The sequence below is a fragment of the Mustela lutreola genome, chromosome 15, assembly GCF_030435805.1.
Source record: "Mustela lutreola isolate mMusLut2 chromosome 15, mMusLut2.pri, whole genome shotgun sequence".
Classification (NCBI taxonomy): domain Eukaryota; kingdom Metazoa; phylum Chordata; class Mammalia; order Carnivora; family Mustelidae; genus Mustela; species Mustela lutreola.
The window spans coordinates 35,373,628-35,388,615 of record NC_081304.1 but is presented as its reverse complement, the minus strand read 5'-3'; the positions used below and the strand labels follow the sequence as shown (position 1 = coordinate 35,388,615).

The following is a 14,988-nucleotide window of genomic DNA, read 5'->3' as shown; positions in this document are numbered from 1 at the left end:
TGAAAATATGATTACAAGTTCCATTCATTATTTTTGTTCTGTGGTTTTCATATTGTTCTTGAAACTCACTTCCTTCTTGCCTCCAGTTTTATATTTTGAATTTAGTGTCAAGACCAAAATATAGACTCAGCTGCTGTCTGCTTTATGTGGTTAGCAAATATCTGCTCTATAGGTTGTTAGTCCTCAAAAATATGTGTTTTAGGTGGTTTTTGTGGTTTGCATTTTTTTTTTCTTGATGGCATACAGAGTAGGTTACAGAGATACTGACACTCTGACATTAACTTAATCACTTGTGGTTAGTTAGGCAAAAATAAAACAAAAACGTTGTCCCTGCCTTCCTCCTAATGTTAGGAGCTTTCAAAAGAATGACTTTTTTTTTTTTTTTTTTAAATTATTAGAAGTACTTTCTTCAAACTATGCTATCTTAAGTTTTTGAAATTGCTAGAACAAGTGTGACACATAAAATAACGTCCTGGCAATGACTTGTTAGTGAAAAAAAGGCCCAAGTTTAAAAATGGTTTTGAGGGGCACCTGGGTAGCTTAGTGGGTTAAAGCCTCTGCCTTCGGCTCAGGTCATGATCTCAGGGTTCTGGGATGGAGCCCGAATGGGGCTCTCTGCTCAGCAGGGAGCCTGCTTCCCTCTCACTCTCTGCCTGCTTCTCTGCCTACTTGTGATCTCTGTCAAATAAATAAAATCTTGAAAACAAAGGTTTTGAATACAGTATATTCATAGGAGATTCTAATGCCTCTAGTCTTGTCATTTTGGGGGAATATTGTTCTTTGTGTCCTCAGATCTAAAATGAAAATATATCATCAAACTGACTCACAGGGTGATGCTAGAGAGAGACTATCAGCTCTTAATAGAAATTGCTTTGAAGTTATAATAGTCACTCATGTAGTTAGTACAGTCCTTTTGTTACTTATTAGTTGAATACCTAAGTATTAGATGACACTTCTCACTTCATTCCATATCTCCCTTTATATTTTTTACCTTTCCTCTCTAAAAAAATATATTGCCATGACTTTTTAAGGTAAAAAAACAGTCATGAAGCAGCCTTCTTTTTACAGAATTTCTTCATCAGTTCAGTTGTGTGGTCTGTTTGATTAGCAAATATGTAACAATTAGTATCTATACACTTGTACATTTAAATCAGCTAAGTGAGTTCTTTTGTTGCTTTAAAAACTGAATTCCTTAGTATAACACCTCATCACCTTTCATTCTCACTCTGTATTTTTACCTCTTTTCCCATGTCTATATCAATATCTATATAAATTAATAGACTTTATTTTTATACATTTACATAAAAATTATTTTTTATGTAATTATTTTTTATGTAATTATTTTTTTATTTTTATACATTTACATGAAAATTAAGTAGAAAGTACAGAGAATTCCTGTATCCCCTCACCACTCCTGTTTGCCCCTTAGTAAGGCACATTTATTAAAATTAATGAACCAATATTGATAAATTATTAATAATGTAAGTTACAGTTTACATTTTCTCCTCAATTATAAATTTTTTATTTGGTGTTACCTTTTAAGTTTAAAACTAGTGAAACAATGCTCTTTTTTCAGGAACTTCATTTCAGTTGTGTTTGTCTGGTTAGTGCATGTGGAACAGTTAGAAAGATTGCTAGCTCTACATTTGAATATTTAAATGGTCTGTTCTTACATCACAGTTGGTTAGGAAACCTGTCACAGGTAAAAACATCAGATAAACTCCTAAAGGTTGGAGTGAGTGTGGGATAGTTGCCAGAAAGGCTGGAGATTGCCCTCTTCTTGAGTGTAAGTGTGAAGCGTAGTGTGATAAAAACTGCAGTACAGATGATATGCTCCTTCCCACCTTGGTAAAAGTACTTTTATTGAGAGCTGTAAAACATAGGAAGTAATATACCGGGAGGTTTAAGAATGAGTTGTAGCAAATGTGTTTTATGATATGGTATTATAAATTTCCAGACATGAAGTATTAATAACATGCTTTGAGAATAGTGGGGGCAAGTCTAATTTATGCCCAATACCATTAACGTTGAATAATGAGGCCAATACAGGCCCAGTCATTTTATTCATCCATTCATTCAGTAACATCTTGATTTAACTATGTTTAAGGTTACATCTTTTAAACACACAATTTAGTCATCACTGTTGCCTTTTTTTTTTTTTTTAATTTTTTCAAGATTTTATTTATTTATTTATTTGACAGAGATCACAAGTAGACAGAGAGGCAGGCAGAGAGAGGGGGAGAAGCAGGCTCCCCGCTGAGCAGAGAGCCCGATGTGGGGCTCAATCCAAGGACCCTGGGATCATGACCTGAACCAAAGGCAGAGGCTTTAGCCCACTGAGCCACCCAGGCACCCCACTCCTTATTATTATTTTTTTTAAAGATTTTATTTATTTATCTGACAGAGAGAGATTACAGGTAGGTAGAGAGGCTGGCAGAGAGAGAGAGAGAGAGAGAGAGAGAGAAGCAGGCTCCCTGCCGAGCAGAGAGCCCAATGTGGGACTCGATCCCAGGACCCTGAGATCATGACCTGAGCCGAAGGCAGCGGCTTAATCCACTGAGCCACCCAGGTGCCCCACCCACTCCTTATTTTAAAGCTAACTCATATTTAGCAAATTTGTATAGTTAGTAAATTATTTTCTACTAAAATAAACTGCCAGAATATTTGATGTTGCTGTGTGGTATTTGTCACCGATGATCCTGGCATATTGTTATGTATTTGGCATTATTGCCATAGGCCATGATTTTGGGAAAAGAATAAAACTTCCAGGGCCCCCCTTGTTGGCTTGCTCAGACTTCCCAGGGGGAACGAAAGCCATTACTAGTTTGGAGCACTCTGATATGAAAGATATTTTCGATTGAAAGTCAGGATGTGCGTGAGATAACACAGGGAATACTTTTTCTTCTGTTGTCTTTCTTGTCTGGTGTCTTGGTTTTCAATTTGTATTTCTAGCCTGGAAATCATCTGCTATATATGGCATAGCCATTTTGGAAAAAAAAAAATAGACAAGCTCTTTTAAATTTTTTTATTTTAAAGGTGAAAACTTGTGAAAGTATTTATCAAGAAAAAAATTTATCATTATCTTTTGTTTGAATTGCTTGAGTTATAAGGAAATACATAGTTATTTTTATATGTTTCCTATCTTAAACAGGGACTGAATTTGCTTTGAATATTTGTATGAATTTTTACAAATCAATATTTTTCACTTCAAGAGGTGGATATCATGTTGGTATAACTCAACTAGCATTTCTTAGTTTGGGGAAAAGTTTACTCATTACTGGATTTGGAATTAAGATATGAAATAGATTAGTAGGAAAAGTTCTATCTTTTTCTTGAAATGAGTTCTTGAATCTCATTCATATTCTGAACTGTTTGTCATAAATACATCTAGAAATTGAGGGTCCTTCAGGACAAAATTCTTACGTCATTTGCCTTGACGGAGAGTCACTATAATAAAGACTGTTTATATAGTTAGTTTGAGGCAGCATTGCTTTTCAGAAGAGACTGATCTGCATTTCATTCACTGTGCAAAATAGATTTAAATCCATAATCCTTTAGAATCAGGCAACTGTAGTGGGCAGGATACTTTAACAGTCATTCGTGGAATAGTATAACTACTGAATTCCAGTAAGCAAATGAAAAGACATTTGATCAACCTCTTCAGTCTTGAAGAAAATGATTAAAACCACAATGATGGTCCCATTGAACACCCACCAGAATGGCTGATACAAAACGTTGGTGAGGATATAGAGCAGGTAGAACTCTTTTACATTGCTGGTAGAAGTGTAAATTTGTACAGTCACTGTAGAAAACGGTTTTGTTGAAATCTACAAAATATGCACATATGCATATGGGAGCAATTCTCCTAGCAGACATATACCCAGAAGAAATACATATGTGTGTTTGCTAAACAGAATGTGCAAGAATATTCATAGCAGTGTTCTTTATAGTATTATTTAAAAAGTGGTAAAATCATGGCTCTTATACAACTGTAAAATGAACAAGTTATAGATTTTATTTAACTCATTAATAAATGAGGTATTATTTGGCAAGTTGTTACAGCTGGATCAGAGGAGAATCTTAAGAACTGATTCAGGCAATTAGGGGAATACTGAAATGAACTTGTTATGAGATGCAAACTTGGTTAATATACTATTGAAACTAAAATGTACTGCCTGGAATAATCTTTTTTATAGAGGCAATTCAATTGTATCTCTTCCAAACAAAATTCATTTGCATTTCTGTGGACAAGAGTCAGTAACATTACTATTGGTTTTCTGTAACTTACAGTATTGCAAAATAACCCATTCAAAAGAAAGGTGCAGATGTCTATAGAACCAAATAACCCCAAAGGGTCCATTAGACACTCCTGGTAATCTATTGAAAGGACATACAGTAATTTTTTTTCTTACTTGAAAGTTTTTTGCAATTTCTTCTGTCATCTTATGAGCCCAGAACTAGAAACAACCCAGTAGTCCACCAAGGATAAAATGGTTAAATTGTAGTATTATTCATGCAGTGGAAATCTGTATAGCAACAGGGATAAAAAAAAGGTACAATTAAAAAAAGAAGGATGCCTGGGTGGCTTGGTTGGTTGAATGGCTGCCTTCGGCCCAGGTCATGATCCTGGGGTCCAGGATCGAGTCTCACACTGGGCTCCCTGTTCCGAGGAGAGCCTGCTTCTCCCTCTCCCTCTTTCTGCTGCTCTGCCTTGTTGTGCTATCAAATAAATAAATAAAAATCTTAAAAAAAAAAAGAAAAAAGTACAATCATATGCCACAATATGGATGAATTTCATGCACATGTAAGGTGCACAAGAAGCCATTTGCAGAAGAGTACATACTGTGTGATTCTGCATAAAATTAAATGAGTAAAACTTGTGTGTAATGCATTAGTGGTTATGATTATTCTGGAGTTGGGTTTGTGACTGGGAAGGTATGTGGAAGAACCTTCTGAGTATCATGTTCTGTTTCTTGATGATTATGCTGGTAACAGAGGTATATTAACATGGAAAATTCACTAAGCTGTACATAGATGTATGATTTATGTGTTATTTCTGTGTTGGTTATTTTTCAACAAAGTTTGCTAAAAGGAATCAACTTGCAGACACAGTTCTCCAATTTGGCAAGTATCTAAAAGGGGAATTGGGGGTATAAATATGTATTCTTGTCTTGATTCTTAGTCATTACGGAGCATTATTATTATTATTTTTTAAATTTTTAAATATTTTATTTATTATTTATTTGACAGACAGAGATCACAAGTAGGCAGAGAGGCAGACAGAGAGAGAGGAAGGGAAGCAGGCTCCCTGCCTAGCAGAGAGCCCAATATGGGGCTCCCTCCCAGGACCCCGGGATCATGACTTGAACCGAAGGCAGAGGCTTTAACCCACAGAGTCACCCAGGAGCCCCAAGCATTATTATTACTGTTGTTAGTATTTGATTGACTTTTCTGTTCTGTAGTCAGATACCTTTGAAAAGTCATCACAATTTCAGAAAAAAGTTTAGTTCTGAGGGCTAGATGACCTTCCTTTGCTTTTAGAATTCTCTAACGGTAGTTATAAAGCTCTCCCACAACTTTTATAGCCCTTTCTTTGTGTGTATTATTGTCTCGGCTGTTATAATTTCCTTTTGCTGTAGATTGAGCTGTGAGATTCTAGACTTGTACTCCCCCCAACTTTTTTGGTTTGGTATGTAATTTGCATATTTTCACCATGCGAAAGCTATTTTCTATGGTTGGAAAAGATTTTTTTCCTACAGTGTGAACAAATCATTCTTTGTTCTCCTTATTGTGCTTCCAAACTGGTACGTCCGGTTTATGCTCCAAACAACAAAAGTCTGTCATCAGAAATTAAAATGCCAGTAAGAACAAAGGCAGAGACCCATGAGGAACTCTTGGAGAGGTTTCCTCCCTGTTTGCTCCTCTCCCCAAGTTACCACCGTTGCCAGGAAGTTGGAACATTGCTTGGTACACTCCTTCTTGTAGTTCTGCCCTAGTATTTATTATTGTTGGATTAGAAATGAACTTACAGCTCCTGGTAATTCTTGTCAGGATATATAAAACCCTCATCTCTGAGATTTTTTGCCATTTTCAATTAGCTCTTTTTAAGAGATGTAAAAATCACTGTGAAAACCATTAAAAAAGTTAATCAGTTTTGACACTCATTTATTTGAGAGCAGAATTACCAGGGAACATGCTGTATGAAATTATTAGAGGCAATTGAAAGCGGCAGCTAAACCTGAGCCTGTAAGGACTTATCCATTTTGTGTTCTTTCTAAAATGTGCACACGTCACGTCTTTATCTGTATATATTTTGTTGGCAGTTCTGTTCTGAAATAGCATTCCAGTGTAGCAGTTGTGCACACAGTTGGGAGAGTTCTCTCCAAGTTTGACATTTGCGACTCCCTTAGTATACTTTAGAATTAGGCTTCTAACAATCTTGATTTTAACATATTCACAAATATCTGTGATAAATAGTGATAGGATGTTTCTTCATCCTTATGTCAATTAAAGAGTTTAGAATTTAACTTAGAGGTAATAAAGGATGGGTAATAAACGCAGGGTGCATTTTGTAATCATTCCTAATGTTCTTTCTTACCTGTTGCTGTACATTTAAAGAGGGATTTAGAGTAGAAGCTAGGAATAGAATAGAGCATTTAGAGGTCTGTTTTGAAAGCTGTTATGCTGAGGAGCATGGTGTGCTCTAATTTCAAAATGTTTTTTGATGTCCGAGTAAGCTCTTGTGTATTAAATCCAGTGTTAAACATTTATCGTATTGTGAGAATGCCGAGACAGCTTGCCTTATTCTTCATTATTTAGTGTAATTTAGTACATATCTCAGTTAAATATGATTAGACTTTTTTTTTTTTTTTTTTTTTTTTAAATTTTATTTATTTATTTGGCAGAGATCACAAGTAGATGGAGAGGCAGGCAAAGAGAGAGAGGAGGAAGCAGGCTCCCCGCTGAGCAGAAAGGCCGATGCGGGGCTCGATCCCAGGACCCTGGGAACACGACCCGAGCTGAAGGCAGAGGCTTTAACCCACTGAGCCACCCAGGCACCCCTAGACTTTTTTTTTTAACTTTAAGATTTATTTCATAAAACCAGAAGCTACATGCTAGAACTGTGGCATATAGCAATAAAGTACAGAGCAGATTTTGTGTCAGAATACCATGACTTGTATTTGTTATAGTGAAAGTATTTTTCATTGCTCTGAATTAAAATTTCAGTGCAAGTTCAAAGAGATCATGATTTTTAGATTTCAGAGAATGTATGGTTACTGTCCTGGGTGGGAGTTTGAACAAGGTGACCTTTTAAGACTTCTAGATTTTAAATTTTGTTCTCTAATAGTAAACTGTAGACTTAAGAACTACAGTATACGATAGCCCTATTTTTCATGTAGAAAATTAATATCCACAAAGGAATTTGTAGAGCGCTCCATTCTTATCTTCTGCTATCCTGAGTTTATGGCTTTGGTATGTTTAATTGGTGATAGGTGGTGCTGTTGTTGCACAGTTAGTGTGAAGAGCCTAGCATTCCTCAAATCTTCTGCATCCCACGTGTTCCAGAGGGATTCGCCACTGTGGCCCATGAATGAGTTGAAATAATTTTTGTAAGCAAAATGAATATGATGTATCTTTAGGTATCCTGATAATTCAACATTTATAAGAAACAAAATATTTATAGTTTGCAGGTCTTAAATTCAGATAGAAGACAAGCTGAAGAGCTGAAAAAGCAGTTAACTTAAAGACAGCGCAGCAGATACACAGTTTAATATTGAAAGCTTTAGAAGCCATTTATCTTTTATGCATTATTCTAAACTGCTTGTTTGGCAGGTCCATTAAAAAACTACCATCAGCGTGTTTCCTCTGTTGATTGTTTATTACATTTGTCATCAGTTCTTGGGTATTTAGAACTGGTTTTATCTTTTTTGCCATTTTCCCTGTCTGATATCACTTAAGAATTATGGAAATGTGGGACACCTGGGTGGTTCAGCTGGTTAGGTGTCTGCTTTTGGCTCCTGTCATGATCCCAGGGTCGTAGGATCCAACTCTCTGCTCTCTGAGCTCCCTGCTCAGTGGGGCGCCTGGTTTTACCTTTGCCTGCTGCTCCCCCTGCTTGTGTACTCTCTGTCTCTGGCAAATAAATTGAATCTTAAAAAGAAAAAAAATATGGAAATGTATTGGGAACTACATTACCACTTAAAGCAGTCTGGAAAGCCTTTCCTAACTAATTCTAATTTAATCTGCTCAATACTTCAATTAGCCACAAAGTGTTTCCTTGAGCTGCTAGTTTTGAAAAGCGATTGTTTTCACACTCAACACATACATTGTCATATCTCTTTTTCCTTTGGGCTAATAGATTTCTGTACTTTCTGTATCTGAGAAATAACTTCGGTACAGCTCAAAACAATCTGACATTCATGCAGTGTTTGATCTAGGTGTATAATAAAAATGATGACATTTAAAGGTGCTTACATATTACTTTTGTAATTCATAGAATATTGAAATTACAAGTATCTTTGAGGTCCTTTAGCCCCTTTACCTTTTCAGTTTGTACATGCAAACGAATATGGGCTTAGGAGAGGTGGGGGGAGTGGGGAGATGTTGATCACAGAGTAAGGGTTAGTTACGTAGCATGAGTAAGTCTAGGGATCTAATGTTCACGCACGATGACTGTAGTTAGTAACACTGTACTAAATACTGGAAAACCGGTGCTCTCATCATACAACAAGGTAACTGAGGAGATGGCTGCAGTGATCATTTTATCATATATGTATATTAAATCATCACGTTGTATACCTTAAATACATACAATTTTCATCCAAAATATATTTTTAAAAATATAGGTATATATAAGTTAAATGATTTATTCAAAGTGCTTAACAGGTAGGTAGTTGCAGGTCCCTGACCGGTAGGTCATTCACATTTACTACAGTGTTCTTTGCAATTTGTTTTGCTTTTTCTCATTTACAACATATTTACAAAAGTTACTACCACATTTAAGTTCTGCTTTTCAGAATACTAAGAGTATTTACCTTTTTCTTACATGGAAAGCTTCGTACTGATTTAAAAAATCGTAACTGCTTTGCTGTAAAATGAGAGGCAATTCTGCAGGAACTGAATAGACTTATAGTAGTTTATTAAAGAAAAGAATTACAGACTTCAAGAACAGATCATTCATTTTCCTATTTATGTCAAGTGTGAGGAAATGAAAATCTCTTCATTTTCTCAAAATATTTGTGGTAATTTAAGCATGAATATACCTAATGTGTGTAAACAACCATAAATGTGTGTATTTGTGTGCATGTGTGCATTTATTACATTTCAGACAAAAAAGTAATAAAATTTAGGAGATCTTGTTTTCTTATAATCATGTTCTGACCTGCATTTTCATTTACTGAAATTTTTTGTCTTCTCATGCAGATCAGTGGGGAAGCACAGGAGCTCTTTTCTGTTCGACATGGCCCCATTCGAGCGGCTAGAATCTTGCCTGCTCCGCAGTTTGGTGAGTGTAGCCCTTAAGAAAAAACAAATCATTCAGGAGTTTCTCTTTTATTGGTCTTGGACTACAGACAGCAAGAATGATAACTAAAGTCTATTTTCCTCCAAGTGCCGGTACCCTTCCCTTCCTCCTCACAAGATAAACTCCTGTTTGTCAGTTGAGATGGAAATAGGTAATCTTAACCAATTCAATATGGCCATTCACATTCTACTGTGGTTTTGATTTATCTTCAACCACTTTGATCTCGATTTAGCCTCTGACTTTGCTGGCTCTGTCTTGAAGCCCTCTTCTCTCTTGGTTTGCATGGCATTACTCTTCCCAGATCCCTTCCTTGCTGTCTGTGCTGCTTTTGTTACGTTTCTGGCTTAGCTTTCTTCTGTGGGTATTCCCCAAGTCTCTGTTGTTCTCATGTCTTTGCTCTTCTTAGTTATTCTTACTGCCCTGGCGAGGTTGGTTTTCACCATTATCTTGCTTGTAGATGAGTCTGCTGTCTGCATTTCCAGCTATGTCAGAAGTACACTTTCGGGCTTCTGACCTTCCGTCTCTGCTTTAAAAAGTAATACTTCTTAATGCTTAAATGTTGTATTTAGATATTATGTATGTTTTGTTTTTATTATTTTTTTTAAATCAAATACATGTTTAAATGACACCTAGTAGTTGGGTGCCTGAATAACTCCTGGCACTTTAATGATCTGAGCTTTCTGTTGTGTTTTCTCATGAACTTGCCTCTGTTCACTGAGTCATATTTTTGCACGAGCAATAAAAACACAGTCAATTAAATCTTATTTGTATACTTTAAAATCTTTTAAAAAAGAGGATGTTAAAATATTTTAATTCTATTAAACTTGAAAGTTTTTCCAGAAGTTGAGTAATCTTCCTTATAATACTTCATTGAGCAGTTAATTCTCTAAACTGGTAAGAATGCTGTGTGTTAAAACTTACTACCATGTGCATTATGCATTAAGCATATGCATAAGCAATGTCAGGGATTATTTTAGTGGCTGAGTCTGCTTAATTGAAGAGAAGGGTGAAGGTAACAAGGCAGTGACATCCTGCAGTCATGTAGAGATTTTTGTCCTTGTTATTGGACGATATGGTATACCCAGAGTTCAGTGGTCTCTCCTTTGCGCGCGCTCTCTCTCTCTCTCTTGCTCTGTTTTTTTTTGTTGCATTTGAGTTTTGGTGAAATCCTTTGATGAGGAAGATTGTGGAACATCTTTTCCTAGAAGGTTTATAGAATAGCCAGCTTTCTCTTTGGATGGTTGGACTCAAGAACAATGTTTTTATTAAAAGAATTTGCTATGTCTTTGTTTCTTTTGTATGTAATTCACAGACGCAGATTTTTCTCTCTTCAGTTCATTTACGAAGCTCTTTTATTTATGCCAGTTATTAATGTTCACCTTTTCTCAGCTTTTATTTTGGGCAGAAATACTTCAAGAGTATAAAGCTATAAAAGTTAATATTGCTAGTAGGATTTGAGTATATATAATTTATTTTGTCTAATTAAAAAAAGATCTCTCTACAATATTTCTAAAAATATAATATTAGATTTGAAATACAGTTTCACATAGCTAAGGGTTCTCTTATCCACAGGTTACCTGTGTGTCACTTTTGTTGTATTTGATTAACTTTTTGGATTTGTTTTTACTGAAGTCCGACATGTGAACTGATCACATAAAATTTGTAATAGAAAGTAGAACACCTCATCCCTCTCTTGTCCATTTTCCTTTGTGTGATCATTTTGGTGGAGTAAGTCTTTTAGTAGCTTCCTGAAAAGGATGTGTGGTAAATTTTGTCTGAAGATATCTTTATTCTTTCTTAATTCTTGTTTGGTAATTTGGCTGGGTAACAAATACTTGTTTGTAAATGATGTTACTTGAGAATTTTGAAGGCATTGATCTAGTGCTATGATTGAAGAGTCCGAAGCCATTTTGATACTTTTTTCTTTGTCTATGGCTTGTTTTTCCTGTCTGGGAGTTAAGTAGAATGTTGGTCTTTGTTCCTAGTGTTCTGAAACTTTACATTGTTGTTTCTTAGGTCATACATTGTCCTGGGCCCCTTCAATGTGGGAATGCAAGTAGTATAGTTTTGAGAAAATTTCCTTAATTAATTAATTAATTAATGATTTCTTCTAAGTTTTCTTTAATTAATTAATTAATGGTTTCTTCTAAGTTTTCTTTGTTTTCTCTTTCTGGTACTTTTATTATTTGGTTCTTAGACCCCCTAGATTGATTAATGATTAATTTGGAAAAATAATTTCTTTCATGTTCTTTTTGGGAGATTGTCTCAATGTGGATTACTAATTCTTTTGTTGAATAATTTTTTCTACTATCATGTTTTTCTTAATCTTACCTTCTCATACCTAACATCTTGCTCTCTCTCAGCCTGCATCCCCTCTTCCTCTCTCTCTGCCCTCTCTTTTCTTTCTTGGTGTAATTTACATATAAATATTACCAATAGAATCCAGTGACACATAAAAAGAATTATATATCACCACCGATAAAGGATATTTCAGAAATATAAGGCTGGTTAATATTTCAAAATCAATCAGTGTAATTCACATTAATAGAACGAAGGAAATCCATATGACCATCTTACTGTAAGTGGAGAAAACCTTTGATAAAATTCAGTAGCCATATATGACTAAAAAAACCTTTCAGCAGGGTGTCTGGGTGCTCAGTTGGTTAAGTGTCTGACTCTTGATTTCAGCTCCGATCATGATCTTGGGGTAGTTAGATTGAGCCCTGCATTGGGCTCCTTGCTCATCACAGAGTCTGCTTGAGATTCTCTCTCTCTCCTTCTACCCTTCCCCCTGTTCATTTGTCCTCTCTAAAGAAATAAAATCTTAGAAAAAACTTTCAGCAAATTAGGATAGAAAGAGACATTCTCAGTATAATAAAGATTATAAAAAATCTACTGCTAACATCATACTCAGTATGATGTATTAAGTACTTTCATTATTATTATTATTAAATAATAATAATTTAAATATTTAAATTATTTATATATAATTTATTATATATAATATATAAAATTATAATACATATTATAATTATATATAAAATAAGTAACTTAAATTATTAAATAAATACTCAGTGATGTATTAAATACTTTCCTGTTGAGTTTGGGATGACTTCTACCGTAACTTCTATTTATCTTTGAATGTACGACCTAGTCATTACAGTAAGGCAAGAAAAAGAAATAAAAGGTGTAAATATTAGAATGAAAGATGTAAAATTGTCTTTATTCACTGATAATTTGATTGTGTATATGGAAAATACAAAAGAATCTATAAACTTTTAAAATTAGTAAGTAGATTTAGTTATAGCTTTTGCATACCAGGCTCATTAGATCTTTTGTGAACTGATCCCCTCACTGTGTGTTTTTCCAGTATCATTTTTAGTCATTCTTAACCAGCGTTCCCCATCTTCCCCTTCCTTGCCCTAATAGTACTCTTTGATAATTTAACTGTACTTCTTTCATTTCCTGAAATGATCCATCCTCTTAAAGGTCATTTCATTGCTATTTCCTTTTCTAGAACTCTCATGTCCATGTAACCCTTTTTGCTCCATAGTCAATATTAATAGTATGTGCTCTCCTAGGACTTACTATTTTTTTCTTTTTAAAGATTTATTTATTTTAGAGGGAGAGAGCGATAGAATGCATACGTGCAGGGAGAAGGGGAAGAAGGAGAGGGAGAGAGAATCCCAAGCAAACTCTACAATGACCATGGAATTGATGTGGGGCTCAATGCAGAGCTTGATCTCATGACCCTGACATCACAACCCAAGTGAACTGAAACCAAGAGTTGGATGTTCAATCCACTCTACCACCGAGGCCCCCCAGGACTTACTGTTTTTTGTTTGTTTTTGTTTTTAATTTTAGTTCTTCATTTACCTCTTGCTAGATTTTTAAAAAAGATTTTATTATTTTTAATTAATCGCTACACCCAATGTGGGACTCAAACTAACAACCCTGAGACCAAGAGTTGCATGCTCCACCAACAACCAGCTGAGGGCCCCATACCTCTTGCTAGGTTTGTAGTCTGTCTTCATATCTTTAGTGCCTCACCAAGTACTTTATATAAGGTGTTAATAAATATTTGTTGAAAGTTGCTGAATGGTATAATCTCTTGAAAATTATGACCAGGAGAAAAGCAAGTTCCCTTTCTGTAGCTATTTCTTTTTTCTTTTCTTTCTCTTCCTTCCTTCCTTCCTTCCTTTCTTCCTTCCTTTCTTTCTTTCTTTCTTTCTTTCTTTCTTTCTTTCTAGATTTTATTTATTTATTTGAGACAGAGAGAGCACAAGCAAGGGGAGTTGGCAGAGGGAGAGGGAGAAGCAGACTCCCCGCTGAGCAGTGAGCCTGATATGGGGCTCAATCCCAGGGCCCTGGTATCATGCATGACCTGACCTGAAGGCAGATGCTTAACCAACTGAGCTGCTCAGGTGCTCCTCTGTAGGTATTTCTGTAGAAAGTTTGTCCTTTAATTAAAAGTGAAGATATGGGGGCGCCTGGGTGGCTCAGTGGGTTAAAGCCTCTGCCTTCAGCTCAGGTCATGATCTCAGGGTCCTGGGATCGAGTCCCGCATTGGGCTCTCTGCTCGGCAGGGAGCCTGCTTCCTTCTCTCTCTGCCTTCCTCTCTGCCTACTTCTGATCTGTCTCTGTCAATGGAATAAATAAAATCTTTTAAAAAAAAAAAGTGAAGATATGAAGGATCTGATGGCATCTTATTCCGCAGAAGATCATATTATAGTATAGTATAAATGGGCATTTGCTCGTATCAGCATAGTTTAGCTTTCCTAAAGTATAAGTGGGCATTTGCTTGTATCAGCATAGTTTAGCTTTCCTACTTTTTCATGGTCAGTATCAATAATTGGTTACTTTCTCAATGAACCTGTACCTTTTTTAGAATTTTTTAGGACAGTGCTTCAGAAAACTATGACCAATCAATTGGTGTTCTTATATCAGATAAAAACTTATTTATTATCCTTCAAATCTTTCTAGAACTTATTTCAAGTAAAGTGAATTTTTTGTATTCATTACTCTAAGTAGCCATTGTGGTTTTTATTATCTCAGTACCTCACATGTGAAATAAAACATATTAATATGTATGTGTTAATGTACAAGTTAAAAAAGTTATATGATTATAAATTTTGTGCTCGTAATGGTTATTTTTAAGGAGCGGGATCAGAAAACACTTTCACTTTAATATGTTTTTAATTTCTTAAAGATCATATAAAATAAAGATCCTATAATTCTAACCAGTTAAAATATTTATTATAAAAATTTAAGGAATACTAAAAGTAGAAAGTGAAAATTCACTTGATTCTGTGTTATCAGAGATAAACCTAGGTTATCTCTTTCTTTCCCTTTCTTGCTTTCTCTGGACACTGAGCATGTATTCACAGCTTAGAGTATACATTTCCTGCCTTTTCCCCTTACCATGCATGAAATTAACTTGTAGTATTATGTCCAGGGTCTGATTC

The 14,988-nt window shown here is 35.3% G+C and overlaps 1 protein-coding gene across 9 annotated transcripts in view; it reads left to right on the top strand.

Annotated features, from left to right (window-relative positions):
* BCAS3 (BCAS3 microtubule associated cell migration factor) overlaps positions 1 to 14,988 on the top strand; it is a 591,123-nt gene that overhangs the window by 45,767 nt on the left and 530,368 nt on the right. For all 9 annotated transcript variants that reach the window (XM_059149981.1, XM_059149982.1, XM_059149978.1 and 6 more), the window contains exon 6: positions 9,424 to 9,505. In XM_059149981.1, coding sequence (XP_059005964.1) covers positions 9,424 to 9,505 — 82 coding nt within the window. The remainder of the gene's footprint in view (positions 1 to 9,423; positions 9,506 to 14,988) is intronic.